The sequence below is a fragment of the Chroicocephalus ridibundus genome, chromosome 10 (assembly GCF_963924245.1).
Source record: "Chroicocephalus ridibundus chromosome 10, bChrRid1.1, whole genome shotgun sequence".
Classification (NCBI taxonomy): Eukaryota; Metazoa; Chordata; class Aves; order Charadriiformes; family Laridae; genus Chroicocephalus; species Chroicocephalus ridibundus.
Window position 1 is genome coordinate 16,324,748 of NC_086293.1, and position 16,751 is coordinate 16,341,498.

The 16,751-nt window shown below is 42.9% G+C and overlaps 1 protein-coding gene across 22 annotated transcripts in view; it reads left to right on the plus strand.

Annotated features, from left to right (window-relative positions):
• The window catches only part of MAGI1 (membrane associated guanylate kinase, WW and PDZ domain containing 1), a 363,811-nt gene that overhangs the window by 237,207 nt on the left and 109,853 nt on the right, over nucleotides 1–16,751 (plus strand). Inside the window, exon 1 of one of the 22 annotated variants that reach the window (XM_063348499.1) lies at nucleotides 15,330–15,365. The exons of the other annotated variants lie outside the window; for them this stretch is intronic. Within the exon in view, the coding sequence (XP_063204569.1) occupies nucleotides 15,332–15,365 (34 nt within the window). The 5' untranslated portion in view covers nucleotides 15,330–15,331. Of the gene's footprint in view, nucleotides 1–15,329; nucleotides 15,366–16,751 lie in introns of those variants that run through there. 22 annotated transcript variants of the gene reach the window in all.

Sequence of the window (16,751 nt, forward strand, 5' to 3'; positions counted from 1 at the left end):
TATCCAGTCTCTGTGGTCCAGTTGTTGATTGGTGGGGGAGAAAAACTTTTCCACTTCATCAGGACTGCTCTTGGTTTGTATTCTAATTAGTATTTATTTTTCTTATTAAAAATAATAACTTGGACAAGGAAGCACTGCTCCTCTTCTGTTTGTTAATCCTTTGGGGAAAAAAAAAAAAGCACGAGCCGTCTCTCAGCCTGAACAAATAAGAAAATCTCCAGACAGACTAAAGGCTTTAATGAGGTTGTTACCTCTCTCTAAAGCCGCCTGACCCTTTCAAAAAGGTGACGGTCTTGTGTCTCCTGGAGCACGGAGACATGCCTTCTTGTCTTTATTAATGACTTTATTTATTGCTGTGTAAGGTATCCAAGTGTCAAAATAATATTTATGTTTATTTAAAAGTAACATTTAGTGCTCCAATAAGTTATGGTTTGTTATTTGGAAATGAATTATCTAGCTCACGGCCCAGATGTGAAAAAACACACTTAGCTTGCATGCAAAATCACTTCTTAAAAATGAACTGTGATGTAGCTATACACACGTACTCTGTGTGTCTCTGTATTGGTATAAGAATGAATTATCCATGCTGTGAGCCAATACACTTTTAAATAGCGGTTTAAGCAATAATCTCCAACAGTCTCAAAGAAGCCCTAATGTTTTAATAAATTGGTAATGAGCTGCTTAAAAACCCTATTATGTTATCTTAACAGCAACTTTGTAATCAAGATGGCAAACTGATTTTCATTGCAGGCAGGTTCTGACCTTCTGCTCTTTCCCAGCCTTCTCCAAAGCGTGGTTTTTCAACTTGGAATTCCTCGTGCTTGGTGGGGAGGGGTTGTTCCACCTCTCCCCATCCTCTGAGGGTGACTGCACAAGGTGTTTGCTTTCATTGTGTTTTGTCAAGATGTAGCGATTTTGCTTTTGAAAGAAGTTTTGTAGCTCTTAGGCAAAGTGGAGTATGTCAGAAATGATTTTGTATAGGAAACAATATTAGTGTTTGGTTGTCTGCCTTGACAGTTACTCAGGTATTTTAAAAATTGTAGAGTTGCTCACAGGTAAAAATTTGTGAGACAGTGCTCTCTGACCTCGGTAACTGCGTAAACCTTAGTTACTGCTCGGGTGTCGTAGCTTAAATACTTTTCTGTAGTCCCTTGGCTTGTAAAAAATAGCCATGAAAATAGCAACCGATCTCTGGAGAGTCCAGAGTGTCCTATTTCCCCACTACTTCCCAGCGCAGCTCTCTTAAAAATCTTTCTGTGCTGGACCGGCCTTTGCTAGCGCAGCCCCTTTGGGCGTAGGTGCTTGTGGGCCGTGCACTTCTCTTGATTGGGTATGGGAACAGTAGCTCCATTATTTCTGGAATTATTCCTGGTGAATGCTAACATTTCAGCCACTTCCTCTGAGTGCCGCGGCGGTGTCAGCTTGAGGTTTAGCATGCGAAGATGTGAGTTTGTGCGGAATGCAGTTATATTTTGTTTCTACGTTGTCACAACCAAAACAGGCACGGCAGCCTGGGCAGAAATGTCTAGCGCAATTGATTCTCAGTTACTTTCTCCACGAAAGCTGTTGCTTATTCATTTCGTTTGTTTCTCTGCCGTATTTCAGAAGAAAAGCCGTAGAAAATACAGACCTCCAAGTGATAATTGTGTTAAGTTTCGAGGCTAACCTCAGTGACGGAGCTGTGAAACAGAGGGTTGTAAATAAAGGCTGCAGTTATCCTTGGACTATAGTCTTCTATAAATGTTTCCGCATTTTCGCTCAGTCTGTCGCTTCTAGCAAGGCACTGATTATACCAGTCAGAATTGCCTCATCTAAAAACCCATATTGCTAGTTTTAACCTACCTCCCAGAAATGCAGTGAGACTTCCCAGGACAAGCAGCGTGTGTTGCCTGACAGCAGCCCCGTGCCATGGGACAGCCCGGCTCCCTTCCCACTTCGTGACTGTGCAGAGTCCCGCTTCCCCGGGAGGATGCATTTGCTCTCGGCAGGAGCCAAGGTATTTGACACCTCTGAAAAATGAGGCTTATATCAAATAGCCTGTTCAAGCACTTTATAAAAATGAGCTCTTTAGTCTTTGCTGTATAAAACAAGACAGCAAACTGAAGCAGAGGAGGGATAGCCAAGCAGACAGGCAGCTGCCAAACTCTGGACCCTTCATGTGCCCGGGCTGAGCTTGTTCTGCCAGGATGCTGCCCTGCTAAAGAAGCAGGGAAGGCAGCAAAGATAAGCGTGCCGCTGCCTGCCAGCAGAAACCAAACAGAACAGTCACTGAAAAGAACATTTCACCTGGACTTTTATAATCAGACATGCTCTGAGGTTTCCCTTTGCCTTTGGAGGTCAGAAGGGGCTGCCATCCGCAGCTGGTCTGGCCAAAATTAATGTGACGGTGGGCAACGTGACTGGCAAACCATATTTTGTGGCGCGTGGAGGTCTGGGGGGAGTTATGGTCCAGACAGGATGACATCTTCTGGGTGTCATCTCCGTCACAGGGAACAATAGGAAGTCTCAGCCGCGGGGCCTGGTTTGCTGTATGTGTCACCCTAACTTGTATCATGGTGTTTTGTGCTATTCCTCCAGAAGAGTGGATTTGAACTTGTGTTGAATGTATTAACTGAGGAATCTGTCTCTTGTGACTTCCACCTTGAGATTTACTAAGCATTACCTAAATTTGTATTGTCAAGACTCGAAATATTTCATGGTCTTCCTATTTAAGTGAGATCCATCAGGGCCATCCGTATTTCCTCCAGAATTTAAGCAAAAGTAATGCTACCACTCTTTGAATTTCCAGAGACAGAGACACGGGCCATTAGTGTTGTGTACTTGGCCACAGTAGAGGCTGGCCTCATTCAATCCAACTTAGAAGATAAAATACTGTGAGTGCACGTAGGTTTGTTGAGAAATGAGTTAAATGTTTACATAAAAACTCAATCTGTGAAGCTCTTAGAGTGTGGCTAACGGACAGAGGCGGGAATTGAGGTACGTAGGTGGTGGTTGCAGATACAGGTTTCTGACCTTCTTTTGTAACCTTGGGAAGCTTTTCCTTTTCTGTAAAATAGGGATAACAATACATCCATGCTTTCGTAAAGTGCCTTTAAGTGTCCTGCTGAAGTGCTATATACAACCAGCCAAGGATAAGAGCCTTTATCTGCCGTGTCAGTTATTCCTATGCTAAGGCTGGCTGCTGGAGGAATAAATAGAACCTGTTCCTCTGTGTTAGGTGACTGCTCGAGTTCATGGCTGTTCTATATTTAAGCATGCAGTTATATGTTTTAAGACATATTTCTTTACAAGTTCTGTTATTAAGCGCATGTGCCTTTCATAGTGTCATTGGGACCATAAGGTTTAAGTGCTGGATGCAGAAGGGGAGGACAAGAAAACCTTTTAACCTGTACTTTATTAGAAATCCATTTCAGATGATCCCTGTGGAAATGTTAATGATAGTTTTGTTTCTGAAGGCAGACAGTAACTAGTCATGATTTTCTCCAGAAAGGAAATAATATGAACTGTGCAAAGCCTAATGAAGGGGAAGTGGCTGATTTATTGTGAAAATTTATAGTTTTCTGATGTCGCATGGTTTTTATGTTAGTCTCATTGTGCAGACTGTGTGTTGGGGATAATTGAGAAACATGGAAGACAGAATAGTTTTTTGTAGTCCATAAATTATTATCTGGTGAGTGTAGATTGTAGATTATAACTTTGATCATCAGCAGCATCAGTTTCTTCTAAAACTTTTCCAGAGTTTTAGGCACTTTAATGTATCAAGTTATGCGGTATAATAGAGTTCAGAATAGAGTTGTGTCCTGTACAAGACCACTTCAAGGAGGGATTCCTTTAAACCTCGAGGAGAAAGGACAGGAGGAAGCGAAAAATCAAAGAAAACCCAGCCTATGTATAGGGGAAATTCTCTCATTTGAATTCTGACCACAGATTTCTTTAGTTATACCAAAGATACAGTGGCAGCACCACTGCTGTATTTGCTGCTATTGCAGAAACTGGAATGCCACGAAAGACCTTCCATGCTGGGAATGATCAAAAGTCCCCCCAGGTTTTTGGCTCGTCCTTTGGTCTTAAAATGCCTTTTGAAGAGAACATATGTGGAAGAAGTCAGAGCAGAGGACAAAGTGCCAAGGTTTCTGCCGTGGTGTCCGACTGTCACTGAATTTCAGGAGCAGCTGGGTACAGTGGGAAGTGAGCACCTTTGGGCATCCTTTGAGCATCCTTTGAGATGGCTTCCAAAGCCCTGCTCTACAGCTGGCTTTGCTGCAGGTTTGTCATAAAATCTTTTTATTTTCCTCCTGGTCTTCATGAACAGTGAATTATGCATGATCCATCTCTCCATATTGACTCCAGATTAGAAAGGAACAGCCATGCTGCTCCAAAATAGTTATTTTATTGGGGGTTCTGCTGCAGTCTTTTTAGGGGAGCACTGCAGCATGTACCAAGCTGATGCCTGCAACATCTCTTTTTTTATTAACGGGAATTAAAACATAAAAAAGGGACTTTAGGTGCATTATGTAAATTAGTCTTAGGCTTCGGAGGAAGATTGGCCTTTCTGCATTAAATATGCTTTTGTAGAGTAAAATATGTGTTTGTGTGTGAATTGTGTAGCAAGTATGTGGTCGTAATAACTAAGATGCATTTATCATATATATTTGAATTCACCATCTCAGCTGGACTTTGAACTTCTGACATCTGCTTAAAAAGAAGAAAAATCTGTCTCTGGCAAAAGCAAATTCTTCTTTCCAGCTCTCTACCAACAAATTAATCTTTTACATGACATATTTTTAATGTCACGCAGATAGCTGGGAAATCCACCTTCTTCCTTACATAATTCAATGTGCCAGAGCTGAGGGCAGGATGGAGTGGATTTACCCTGCACCATGCACAGCTTTTCTAGATGCAAAGATGCTGGGTGTTTAAAAAGGTTTCCTAGAGAGCTTGAGAAACAAGAGCTGTATGTTACTGGAGCATGGAAATTTTTACCTGCCCTGTGAGAGGCCCACCTCTATGACTTGAGAAAGAGCTATGCAATCAGACTTGAAAGCTGTCACACTTAAAAGCTCTCTCTTTTTTTTTTTTTTTTTAGTGTTTTATTATTTCCTGCTGAGTTTCTATATCAATGCAAAAATATGTTCCAGTACAGTGCATGTATTTTTATTAAACCAGAGACTTTTTCTGTGCACCACTGTAGAAGAAGGAAAATCTGCAGAGGGCTTCAGAGACCACTGCTGGGAATGACCACTGTGTCTCCAGATGGGCTTTAGTGAATAAGGATTATTTATGCTTGTAACAGCTAATGAGTCCCATTCGTGTTGGTTTTAGTATGGCTTAAACTTGCGCATACTGGACAGCAGATTCGTTCTTGGTATAGTCTGGAGTAGCCTGGGAAGGGAACCCTAGTCGTGGCCCAGAACTGTGCTGGATGCTGTAGACACTTGGCACAGAATCAAATATGCAAGCTTATCAACAACATATGATGAAGACTGGTGTAGAAAGGAAGGGACTCTGTGAAACAACTTGTTTGGACAGTAGTCGGTGGTTCTGGCACCCTGACAAGCCAGTCGCTGTCAGGAGGGTCTTTTGATTTTAGGGCGTTTTAGAGAAAGAAGACTGGGAAAGGAATGCGTAGTACTGATGGCTTCTCACCATGAATGCCCATTGGCGTTATTGTGAGCAGGAAAGAATAGTGTGTAGGAGGATGGAGAAAACACTGCTAAAGGCAAATGGATGGGGTAAATTGTCAGCGGATGAAATAGCAATATGTAAAAGAGAAAGGCTATATTGACTTAGTAAGGTCTCGTATTAACTAGTGTTTAATGGTCCCTCTGTTTTGGAAAGAGGAGTTAATGGATTCCGCTTTGGTTTTCTCACCATCACTTGAACTCCCAATAAACTGGCCACAACTGTCTATAATCTCTGAAGCAGCAGAAGCAAAGGTAGAAAGCGATTTTGTGCCATTGCTCTGCTTTTTCATTCTTTCTGCTTGAGGGAGATTAGGATTTTCTCCACCTTTCACCCTTGGCACTTTTCCATGTTGTTTTTAATTGCAAAGCAATGTGGTGCTTTTTCCTCAGCCGGAAGAGTTGGCACATAGTTCTTTTGTGCAACCGAGGCAATAAACTGCTGTATTAATCACTTCATACAAGGTAATAAACAATAGGAGAACTGTTGCTTTTACTTCTCAGGTTTCTACTAAATAGTCCAACTTCCTGAAGACCTTAGAAGTGGGATCCTGAAACTGGATTTCAGTCCTTGTCTTTCCTACCGTCTTCTGCTTAACCTTGCCCCATTTGAGATGCCAAAAATAAATCTCATTTGCAGTGTAATTCCTGAAATGTGGTCTTGTTTGGAAGAAGGCTTTTAGAGAAACTTTGTGTCTCGTGTACCTAGTAAAATCTCATTTGGGTTCAGGGAAAAGAACAGCCAATTTGCTATGCTTGCATCATGAGCCATATGGCTTTTTGTGAAATGTTGCTAGGCACAAGCTACCTTTCTTCTCCAGCAAGATTAAAAGGAAAACCAAGCTAGGATTACCTATGTGGGATGGTTAGAGATGGGATGTGAGAAGCCCTTCAAAATTCCTTTTCTCAATGTTGCTTATTTTGCCAGCAGTACAAAGCATTGCATGTACATGGCAACAGATAAAGGGAGTTTGGAAATCAGAGACCCAAACCAGTTTTTCAGAGTCATGTTGTTTTGTCTTTTGAGGTTGACACTACTAAACATCAGTCTGGGAAAGCACTGCAGGAACAAAGATTTTAGAGACACCGTGTAAAGGTTGTAGGCTGGTGAGTTCCCCAGCGTGTGCCAGAGGAAGAGGTTGCACTTTCTTCTTTTTCTGCTGAGGGATGGGAGACCCACGTAAAATCTTTGTCAAGAAGATGTTATAGTTAGAAGCAAACAGTCAGATGAACTGCAGAAAATGAGCGTTTGAATGCATTTAGCCCAGGGCAAAGGTAAGGTGAAATGAGTTTTCCTCACTAATTTCACCATACTTTGAGTAGTTGGTCTAAGGAGTGAGGTGCTGCAGCACAGCTGGGCTGTGGTCAGTGCTAAACGGTGGGAGCTGGATCTGAACACTTAAAAATCTCAGAAAAGCTCACCTTTTGTTGTGTCCTTTAATTTTTGAAAGCAACAAAGGTTGCTTGCGATGTAAACGCTTGCTGGAATTTAAATACACTTAAGACGGAACAAATGCTAGAACAGAGCAATTTTTCAGGTTCCCAGTCTTTGCGATGGTGGCAATATTTCTGTACAGGGTTCTCTTGCAAGCAAGGCACAAAGCGAGAGTGCTTGAAAAGCAGAAAACGCCAACATTTGCAGCGGAGAAGGCTCTAACTTTCCCTACTGGGACAAGGTGCCCATCAACTAAACAGCTGTGCTGCTCTGCAAAGGACACTGCCAAGGTTGTTAGTGTCTACAAATTGAGTACCTTGCTGATGGTCTTTTGTGAAGTGTTTAATTTCTAGGTGAAGGAAAGAGGAGTGAATAAATTACTCTTATCTTTCATCAGATCTCTCCTTTGTGAAGTGCAGCCATGGTACTCCCAGTTTGGGATTGGCTTCCATACTTTTTAATTACAAAATTAAAATATTATAATGATTAAACTTTACTCGGGAGCAATAGCAATCTCAATCGTTTAAGCAAAAAAAAAAAAGCCCAAACCCTGAAGTTATAATGTGGGTCATGTACACACTAAGTATATTACAGTATGTTAAAAAACAAGGTCACTTTAATATTTCAGTATTTCAAGGTGGTTCTACAGCATTTCTGCAGTCTGGTTGTGCTACTGCGATTTCCCAACTGCGCCCATACTGCTGCTGTGAGGGAGAGAAAATGCCAAAGCTGTATGGAAAACTCTTAAATTCCTCAAGGATTGCTGCTAGAGTAGAATGGGCTTTGGGAAGATTTACTTATACGAGGAGCCTACACAATACTTATCTCAATGAATTGGGCAGCCAGAATTGTAACAGGATCAAGAAGTGATCCTGAGCCGATTCTCAAATGCTTTGGGTGTTTTTTCACTGTCAAATTTGACTTCTTTTTTTTAAGTATGAAAGAGTAATTTCCATTTTTATGAATATCTCTCAAAATGTATGAACTGCAAGCATGGAGTTGGCTTGTTGAAATCAGGGAATGCAAATTGTATATGCTTATGTGATTTTCCTTTAAAAGGCAATGGTGGATAGATTCAAAATTCAGAATTCATAAGATGTTTCTTAATAAACGCGTATGCAATCCAGAGAACTTTCCCATTCCAAATTATATCGCTAGGATTTTTTAAAATAAAACTTGACCTACATTAGCAGTCCCATCTAAAATAGCACACCTTGCAGGTGATTTCCATGTGATTTTATTTTCCATCAGATTAACTGTGCTGATGGCAGAATTTCTTCTTTAATAATGCAACAAAAATGTGAGCAGGCAACGGTAACTCAACTGCCAAACTGCAGCCAAAGGTTCATGGTCGATTTAGTTGATGGAAGAAACCTTGAGATTAGAAGAGGCGGCAGAAGATGTTGCTTCTGTCTTAGGTGGAGAACTGACCCGTAGTATATCATGAAAATGCAACTGGGGAGAGTCTGCCCCATGGCAAGTAGCTGGCATGTCTGGAGCACTGAGGAGGGAGGTGCTGGGAATGTACCAGGAAACCTGAAAAAACCTGTCCAGTTTTGAAGGGGTGCTCAAAGACACTGGAGATGGAAGAAGGAGACGCGAGTGGATGGACAGTCCCAGGGACAGGATGAAGAAGCTGAGGCTGTGCCAGATGAAGTACAGAGGGGCTTATAAGAGTGATAAGAGCAGCAAGGAGGGGTTGACACCAGAATTCGGTGCCCCTGAGGAGGCCGCGTTGGTGACTCTGGGTTGATGGTGCTGGGTTGATTATGCTCCTGAGGTAGGATTCATCAAACCTGACTGCAGATGCATACATCTGAGCTAATGCTCTAGAAGCCCTTTAAGGCCAATGATGGTCGTGGAGTGCAGCTCAGCTCCTTGTAAGTGGTTGTTGGCCTGAGTGGTGCTCTGGATGAGTGTGTTTGTGTCTTGCCATTGAGAGCAAAGGGAGTCTGAAGCACTAGCTCAATTTGAGATGTCTCCCTTGTCAGCCTCAAAAGCTAGGTGAGATAGATGCCACCTCCAGGACATAAACCAAACCCTGCTGCAGATAATGACAAGGTTTTTTGGTGGATGTTAAGGGACAATAGAGTTCACCCTCAACAGCAGCAGCGCGTAAGAGATCTGAATGGCGGAGCAGCAGTAGGAGAGGTTTCCAGCAGATAAGACTGAGCTGCTCTTTGCACGACTGACTGCTCTGAAAATACAGTCCATTTGGTTAGGTGCACACTGAGTGCTAATAAGATGGCTTTTGTTGCATTATTTCATGAGGTGGTGTCAAAGGCTACAGAAGATCTTGTTAGTAGCTGCGGGAGGACTCTGATATATTCTGATTCTGTTTTCTCTTCTCCCAAAGGAAAAGGGTAATTTAGTACTTTTCTCATGGGAACCAAGTGCTGGAATAAACTCCAGGGTCACAAAATCCGGTGACCCTGTTCCCCCAGGCAAACACATAATATCATTCCTTTCATAAGCTGATCAAATATTTGATCTCACAGAAACCTAGCAAACTACAGGTTATGCTGACAAAAATAAAACAAGCTTTTGTAGGGAAGAAAGAAGCATTGCTCTATGCCTTTTCCTAGCTCTTTTGTTTGTTGTTTTATGCACTGTGGTGTCAGTGCTCAGGGCTTTACTGAAGCTGTAAATATGGGTTTTAAGAGAAGATTTGGATTTATTTAGTATTTGAACATCTTTGTGCTGTCCATGGCAATTCTCACCTATCTCCTCCTGGCTTTGAACCGGCAGTCATGTTTATAAATGGCTTTAAGATAATTGATGAAAGACATGATTTGCATGAAGAACAAAGTAGCGCAGAAACTTTGGATGAGACCTATCCACACCTTTCTGACGCTTGGGGAAATCTAACATGAAAAGGGGAAAAGGTTTTTTGTTGGTTTGTTGTTTGTTTCTTTTTCCCCCTCCACTTCCACATGCCTTTGTTCCCGCTTGTGGACGATGCCTATAAAGCTCAACCGCTGTATTCCCAAGCAGGCGTTCGAAACGTAACCAGTTGGTGAGAAGTACAAACAAACTGCATCAGATTAAATAAGTGAAATAAGATACCGGAATTGATATTCCCTGTTAATAGAAATCACCTTTCCTCATTACCCTGGAGAGATGGCTAGCTGGGTTCAGGGTATGTCCTTGCAAGAAGGCTCGAGTGCAAATCCCTGGCAGCTCCCCCAGAGCATCAGTGGCTTGTGGTAATACAAGCTGGAAGGTTAAAAATAGACCTAAAAATGAAGTGTTTGCTTGAGAAATAGGTGTAAAGATTTATTGAAGGTTTAGGGCTGATCACATAGCTTTCTGTGTGTTTTCTCTCTTTCTTTTTAACTGTAAAAGAACCAAGCAGTTGCTCTCAATGTTATGAAGAGAAGAACTCTGAAATTGGAAGGAAATTATTCAAGTCCTCTATTGATTTATTTCTTTCAGGTTAGTTACTGTAAATTAAGCTTTGTAGAGAATTGCATAACAATTCCAAAAACCAAACTGGAAAAAAGCTCTGGGACTGAGAAGCCACCAAACTTTCCTGACACTAGTGTTTGAAAGAGGGCTGGGGCCGGGAGCTGATGCTGATGTGTTGTGAAGCGCTGCTGCGTGTTTTGGAGAGGCGAGGATGCTTCTCGGGCGGTACGGAGCACCGCCGTGCTGCAGGCGCTGCGAGGGGCGGAGGCAGGGGTGCGGGCGGCAGCCACGCTTTGCCATCTCGCCTTCGCATCCCTCCGAAACCCTCGTCGCGCGGAGGCTGCCGCCGGCATGCCTTTTCCAGGCGGAAGCCCTTTCAGGTGCCAGGTCTGCGTTGCCCGCTCCTCACTTGGGAAGGTTTTTCTTGCCTTACGCTTTCTTCTTTGCTTGACATTTCTTTTGGCGTCTGTGCGTTCGGGGTGGACGCGGGGTTGCGGCGGGGCTGTGTTCCCCCTCCCGCTGCCGTTTGGCCACGATGCTGGCAGTCGCTGGTCGACAGAAGCTGATGATTGATGTCACGGCTGGGAGCAAACAGCTGCTGATTTGATTATTACTGTTTCATCTCCTAACCTTTTGGAGCATTATGGGAATATTTATTCACCTAGTCACACTTAATGGCATTTGGTGCAGTACTTCCCCAGGAACAATGAAGGAGTGGTATTGTACGGAGGTAGTTTAGAAATTCCCGTTCTTGTTCTGTGGATTTATTTACAGATATGGGGAGAGAAGCAAAGAAGATCTTGCTCTATGGGGGAATGGAAAATTTGGCTATTTGACTGGGAGCGGTTACAGACATAGACGTGCAATATGTTAATAAAGTAATTGTGCTATGTTGCTATAAAGAGGATGGCTTCATTATAAAATTCTTGTTTTAATACTGTCATTATAGCAGATGTATAGCATATGAACTAATTTGCATGCAGATAAGGAGGCTCTGACAGCTTGGTAGCATAATTACTGCATAGCATACAGCTCGCTAGTGCTGGGAGCTGAAGCTGTTACTGAAGGGGTTCTCATGGGACTAATTATGTTGGCTTTGTTAAATTTAAAATAGTGTATAGCCAGGAAAGAGACCCCTCTCCTGTGCTCCGTGGTGTTGTGTACAATAAGTTACAGAAGCCTTGAACCGCTGCAGCCATTTTAAGCCATGCAAATGCCTGGATCTCAGCACCTCCCAGCACAGAGGGGCGATGGGCTTTTATTTAGCCAGGGAGCCTCTATCAGCTTTCAAACAAAAGGTTCTAAAACTCTGATACTTCTGTATACTAAAACTCCAATTAGGTCTTTTTGATAAGTGAACAACACTGTAGCTGCAGTAACTTTGTTTTGTTTCGTATGTGATGAAAGCGGATGCTGAACATGCGAACTGGTGAATGGATTCTCTCCCCCCTCCCTGGTGCGCCTATTGCTTTGCTTCACCGTATCTGTGTCTTAGTGATTTGTCTCCACTTAATTTCAAGCATATTTCTGCTTCTTTTTTTTTTCCTTTGCTTTGACTGTGTCTGCAGTTTTTAAAGATCTTATTATTGAGGTTCCTTTATGGATTTCAAAATGTTTAATTCATTTCCAGGCCATTATAAACTGAAGGCATTTTATTTTCCGGGGGAAATCAAGCCAGTGCCACAGGAGATTATTTTTCCCCCGCTACATATCCCTCCCGCTACTGTCAGATTAACTTGCAGAGAAGGGGGGAATTTGTGAATGCACAGTTGACTTTGATTACGTAAGCTGGAAATTGGCAAACAGTATGGATTTATTTCAATTCCACTAACTTTAAAAAGAAATACATATGAAATTGGAAGTGCCCTAGGGCATCAGGCGAATGGGAAGCCAACCAGAAAGTGTGCATTCCCTCCCTGGCCTCTCCTGCGGTGCAGTAGGTGATGCCGGGTAGCTGAGCAGACGGAGCTGCCGGGGTTGCAGGTTACGCTGGGGGGAGTTGGGATGGTTTTGGCAAGGAGGGTGGGAAGGAACCGGGGCACCGCTCTGTACCCAGGGACCGGGGCTGCCGCGGGCTCTGTGCCGCCAGGGAGGGGAAGGGCTGCGCAGGGTGCTGCCATTTCTGGCATCTTACTGGGAAAAGTGCCAAGGGGAGCATCCCTCTCCCCGCCCTGTTAGTGACACGGCAGCAAGGGACCGGGTTGTCCGCTGAGCGAGGGGTGACGCTCCAGCAGGTCCTGTGACAATCGGCTTTGCCCAGCTCCCTGGAGATTTTATCCCTACCTAGGGCCCTATCCCCCTCCAGGAGGGCCCTCACTCTGTGGATCCTCACCTGTCTCTCCTCTAACCACGGCAATCCGGGATGGGGCTCGGCGTGGAGCCGCGCTCCTAGAAAGCAGGCTATCGGCATCGAGGGACCGCCGAGCCACTTACCTCCTCTGGTCTGTTTTGTGGGTAAGGGTGTTGTGCTTCACCGTCTTAATACATTCTCTCCTTCAGGGTAAATGTTGCAAAGCCCCTGTATCTGTTTCCATAATACCCAGTGCTAGACAAATATTAACTTGCATTTTTTCTTTTATGCTTACTATTTACCCAGGTGTTCTGTTTTGCAAAATTCGAGCTCATGCTTATACGATCTGCTTGCATTTTGTTAATCTGGGAATATAAATAGCCTGCTGGCATTACTGCTAATTTACAGTTTATGCTATAGAGTGAATATAGTAACAAATTTTTGGAATGGTTTGTTAATCTTATCAACATTCATTATGCATTTATTAGTAGTAATTAGAACCAGTCACTGTCGCATTTAGAACTTTTTGTATCAATCAAACAAGCATTTTTTGAGAAAACTATCATTTTATGGGAAATTTATTATGTATATATTTTAAAAAATGAGATCTGGAAAGAAAAGGGGTACAGGAAAACACTGAACCTAATGAACAGTCTTCGCCAAAAGTTTTGTCTCTTTCTTTCCCCTCCTTCCCCCAGAGCAAAGTAAAAAGAGGAGGAAGGAGGGAAAGAGTCTGTCCCTCTTTAAACAAAAAGTTACTTGTTGAAACAGTTTTATTAGGCTTTTTTCCATATAGTATCAGAGATTTCAAGGCAATTTTTGCAGGTTATTCAGGCAGTTTTAATATAGTATCACATGCATGTTGTGATTTTTTTTTTCTGTGTGCCTTCATTTTTGGTGCTGAATTTGAGATACTTTAAAGGAGTTTGATTTTCAAGAGGTCGGGAAGGAACACAGTTCTTTTGAAAATCAGTGCTGTGTGCTCTCTTGACTGGGTGCCCACTGCCTCAGTCGCATAATCAAACCTTTCCCTGCCATCCGTGCTGCATGCTCCTCCAGGTGACTTGCGATGTCCTTTTAGCCCAAGTCCTGAATGAGTCCTTTAGGTCTCTTGCAATCACATGAACGACAAAAGCAGTAAAAGTGTCTCTAAGGATTCATGATTGGACTTTGTTGTTGTTTCCTTACCAACTCTGCTGCTCCGTTTATGCTCTTTAGGCCTGCTGTTGCCACTTAGGAAGCAGATTATCCAACACTTCTCCATTTTCCAGCCCAATCAGAGATTCCTCCTGAATCAGCAGTGCTTATTATCTCCAACTGTACGTAATTACGGTAGAGAGGTTGCACCACTATAACTGGATAATGTCAGCATTTCTATTACAGCCCTGTACTTTGAGTATCCTGAAATGTGGATATAAAAACTCACTTTAGCTTTATAGTCTTTCCCGTGGTGAGAGATAAAGTGTGTGCAATCAGCCTTAAAGCAGTTAGAGAAACTCAGAACAAAAAATTCCTCTTTGGGATGTCAGTTGTATAAACGCGTTGTTTAACCTGAGCTTTGCTCACTGTCAGGCTGGGGAGTGTGCAACAGTCTGCAGATTTGGGGCATAAAGCAATAAACATTTCTCTCCTGTTTAGAAAGCTTGTTACTAACCGGAATCCATGACATTTTTGCAAAAGTATTAAGCATCTGAAGTTAGTGAATGGCTGTGAAAAGATCCATAGTGCACAAACGCAGGAGAATTTGCAGGTTGGTGCAACAAATGGAAAAAAAAAAAATAGATGTGAGTTCCGGCATTTAAAATCTAGTAAGTGCGCCAAAATGTCGTGAATATTTACTGAGAGTGAGGAATGGCTCCTGCAGAGCTATTTGAAACATTTGAGTATACACATTTAACAATCTAATAATACAGTTGTATAAAAACTTTTATATATATTTAATCAGTTATGAAAATGGTACTTGACATGTGAGTCTGTTTTACAAAGGTCAGCTTTTCACAGTTGTTTTTCTTTAAGTTTTTAGTGGCATTTTTAACTCTTTCTCACTGCAAAGCCTGCCCTCTTCCTCCTGTTACCCCCAGCCCCATTTGCAACATGAATTCAGGGCAGGAGGCATTAACCTGGGTCCCTGGGGTCTCTGCAATATGAACCAGCCTGATGGTCTTTAAAACATTCAATATGGTCTTTTTCAAACAGAAGAAGAGGGTGATACTTGGTCTCTGTTTAAGAACTCGGATAAGAGTTCTGTCTCCTGCTCTGCTGGTTATCATATTCATGCCAGCAAAGCGACCAGCGATGGTTGCAGTGCTCTGGCTTGAGTTTTGACACACTTCTAATTATAGCATATAGTGGTGTAAACTCCAGAGGTGATAATGAAGCCTGGACCCATCTGTCAGCAGAGCTTTGAAGGGGAAATGCATTCCTGTTCTGCACCGCTGTTCCTTATTTGTATGTTTGTGGGGACCTGGGCTCGAGCAATCATGTCTTGCTTATTTTCATTGAGCTCAGAGGTGAAACATGCAGAGCGGAGGAGATGTGCCATTTTATCAAGGTAATTGAGTATTAACCGTTTGTGTTTCCTTTGGAAATGCATGAGGAGAGAGGCAAGGGGAAGAGGCTGTGTTTGTATGAGACCTTCATAAAAACTTATTGCCTAGAAAGTGATGACAGGTCTTTAGTGTTCTGATGTCCCATGACAAACTCGCTGCTTCTGAGCTTGGGCTGTAGGAAGTGAGCGAGCCCTGTAAAATGGCCTTATTTATATTGCACAAATTCAGCATTCACAAAATCAGGGTGCGGAGCATGTGGAGAGGTGTGCAAAGTACGGGAGGGGTGGCATCGAAGATGAGGTAGAAACTTGCCCCAGGAAGCTCTTGGTGAGTGATGAGCATAACCCTGGTGTTCTCTTATGCTTTCCAAACTGGGGTGTGAACCCATTATGCAGACCGTGACACGTTCTGCTCTTTGATCTTAGCATGTGAACCAAGCTAGCTCTCAGAAAGGGACGTAACATCATTTTTGCTTTTCCTTTCGGTTCTCTAAGGAGAGAAAAAAAACAACCTTCCAGGATTTAGTCTCTAAGAACACCTTCGTGTCTGGATGACCTGAGAAGTTTAAGTAGACCTGCTTCTTAGTGTAGATAAGTCAGTACAGTCCATGTGACAGATTTGGTCTTCCATTTGCTTTGGTGGTGTCAAGAGGCATGTCTTAAGCAGACTATGAGGATGCAGGAACTGTCATCTTCTGTAGCCGCTACTACTTTAGCAGAAGTAGGTAGAAGTGGCATTACAGTCCAGTGCTCCTGCAACTTGTGTGGGACGGGTGTCCCCACCTGGAGTTCTCATCCCTCATTGGCTGGGACCTTATCCCAAGGTTCAAGTCATGCATTTGAAAGATAGACTAGCTTACGGATGTGTTAGATGTGGGAGAAGGATACTTTTCTCCCAGAAACACCTATAACAAGATGCAGTTTCAACCTCCTGAAAGGAGGTTGTCCGCTGCCCTTTGCACTGGGATAGAAGGGGATGAGGAGAGGAGAAATCTAGTTTAGCAGAGGTTTAACAACTAACATGCTGCAAAAATTTTAGTATGTGTTGGGAGCAAATCTAGCATAACTGGAGTTATACAAAAAGCAGGAATTTTTTCCTTCTGATCTCACCTGTCCTGTCCAAGAGTGGGACAGAAACCCTGTGTTTGTGAGGGAGGAGGGAATTCCTTGAACTGGTATGAAAAAACATAATTATAATAAACCTTTCTAGTATAGCCTCCTGATCTGCTTAGCCAGAAAACTGCAGCCCTGCACAAAGCTGAGAGCTGAAGAGTACAGGCATTTTAGTTCATCCATCTCTCTCTCTGTCTCTCTAAACATATTTTTTCAGTCATCTGTTACCAGCATTTATCTGCCTGGACCATGCGTACCATACACAGCTGTTTCCAA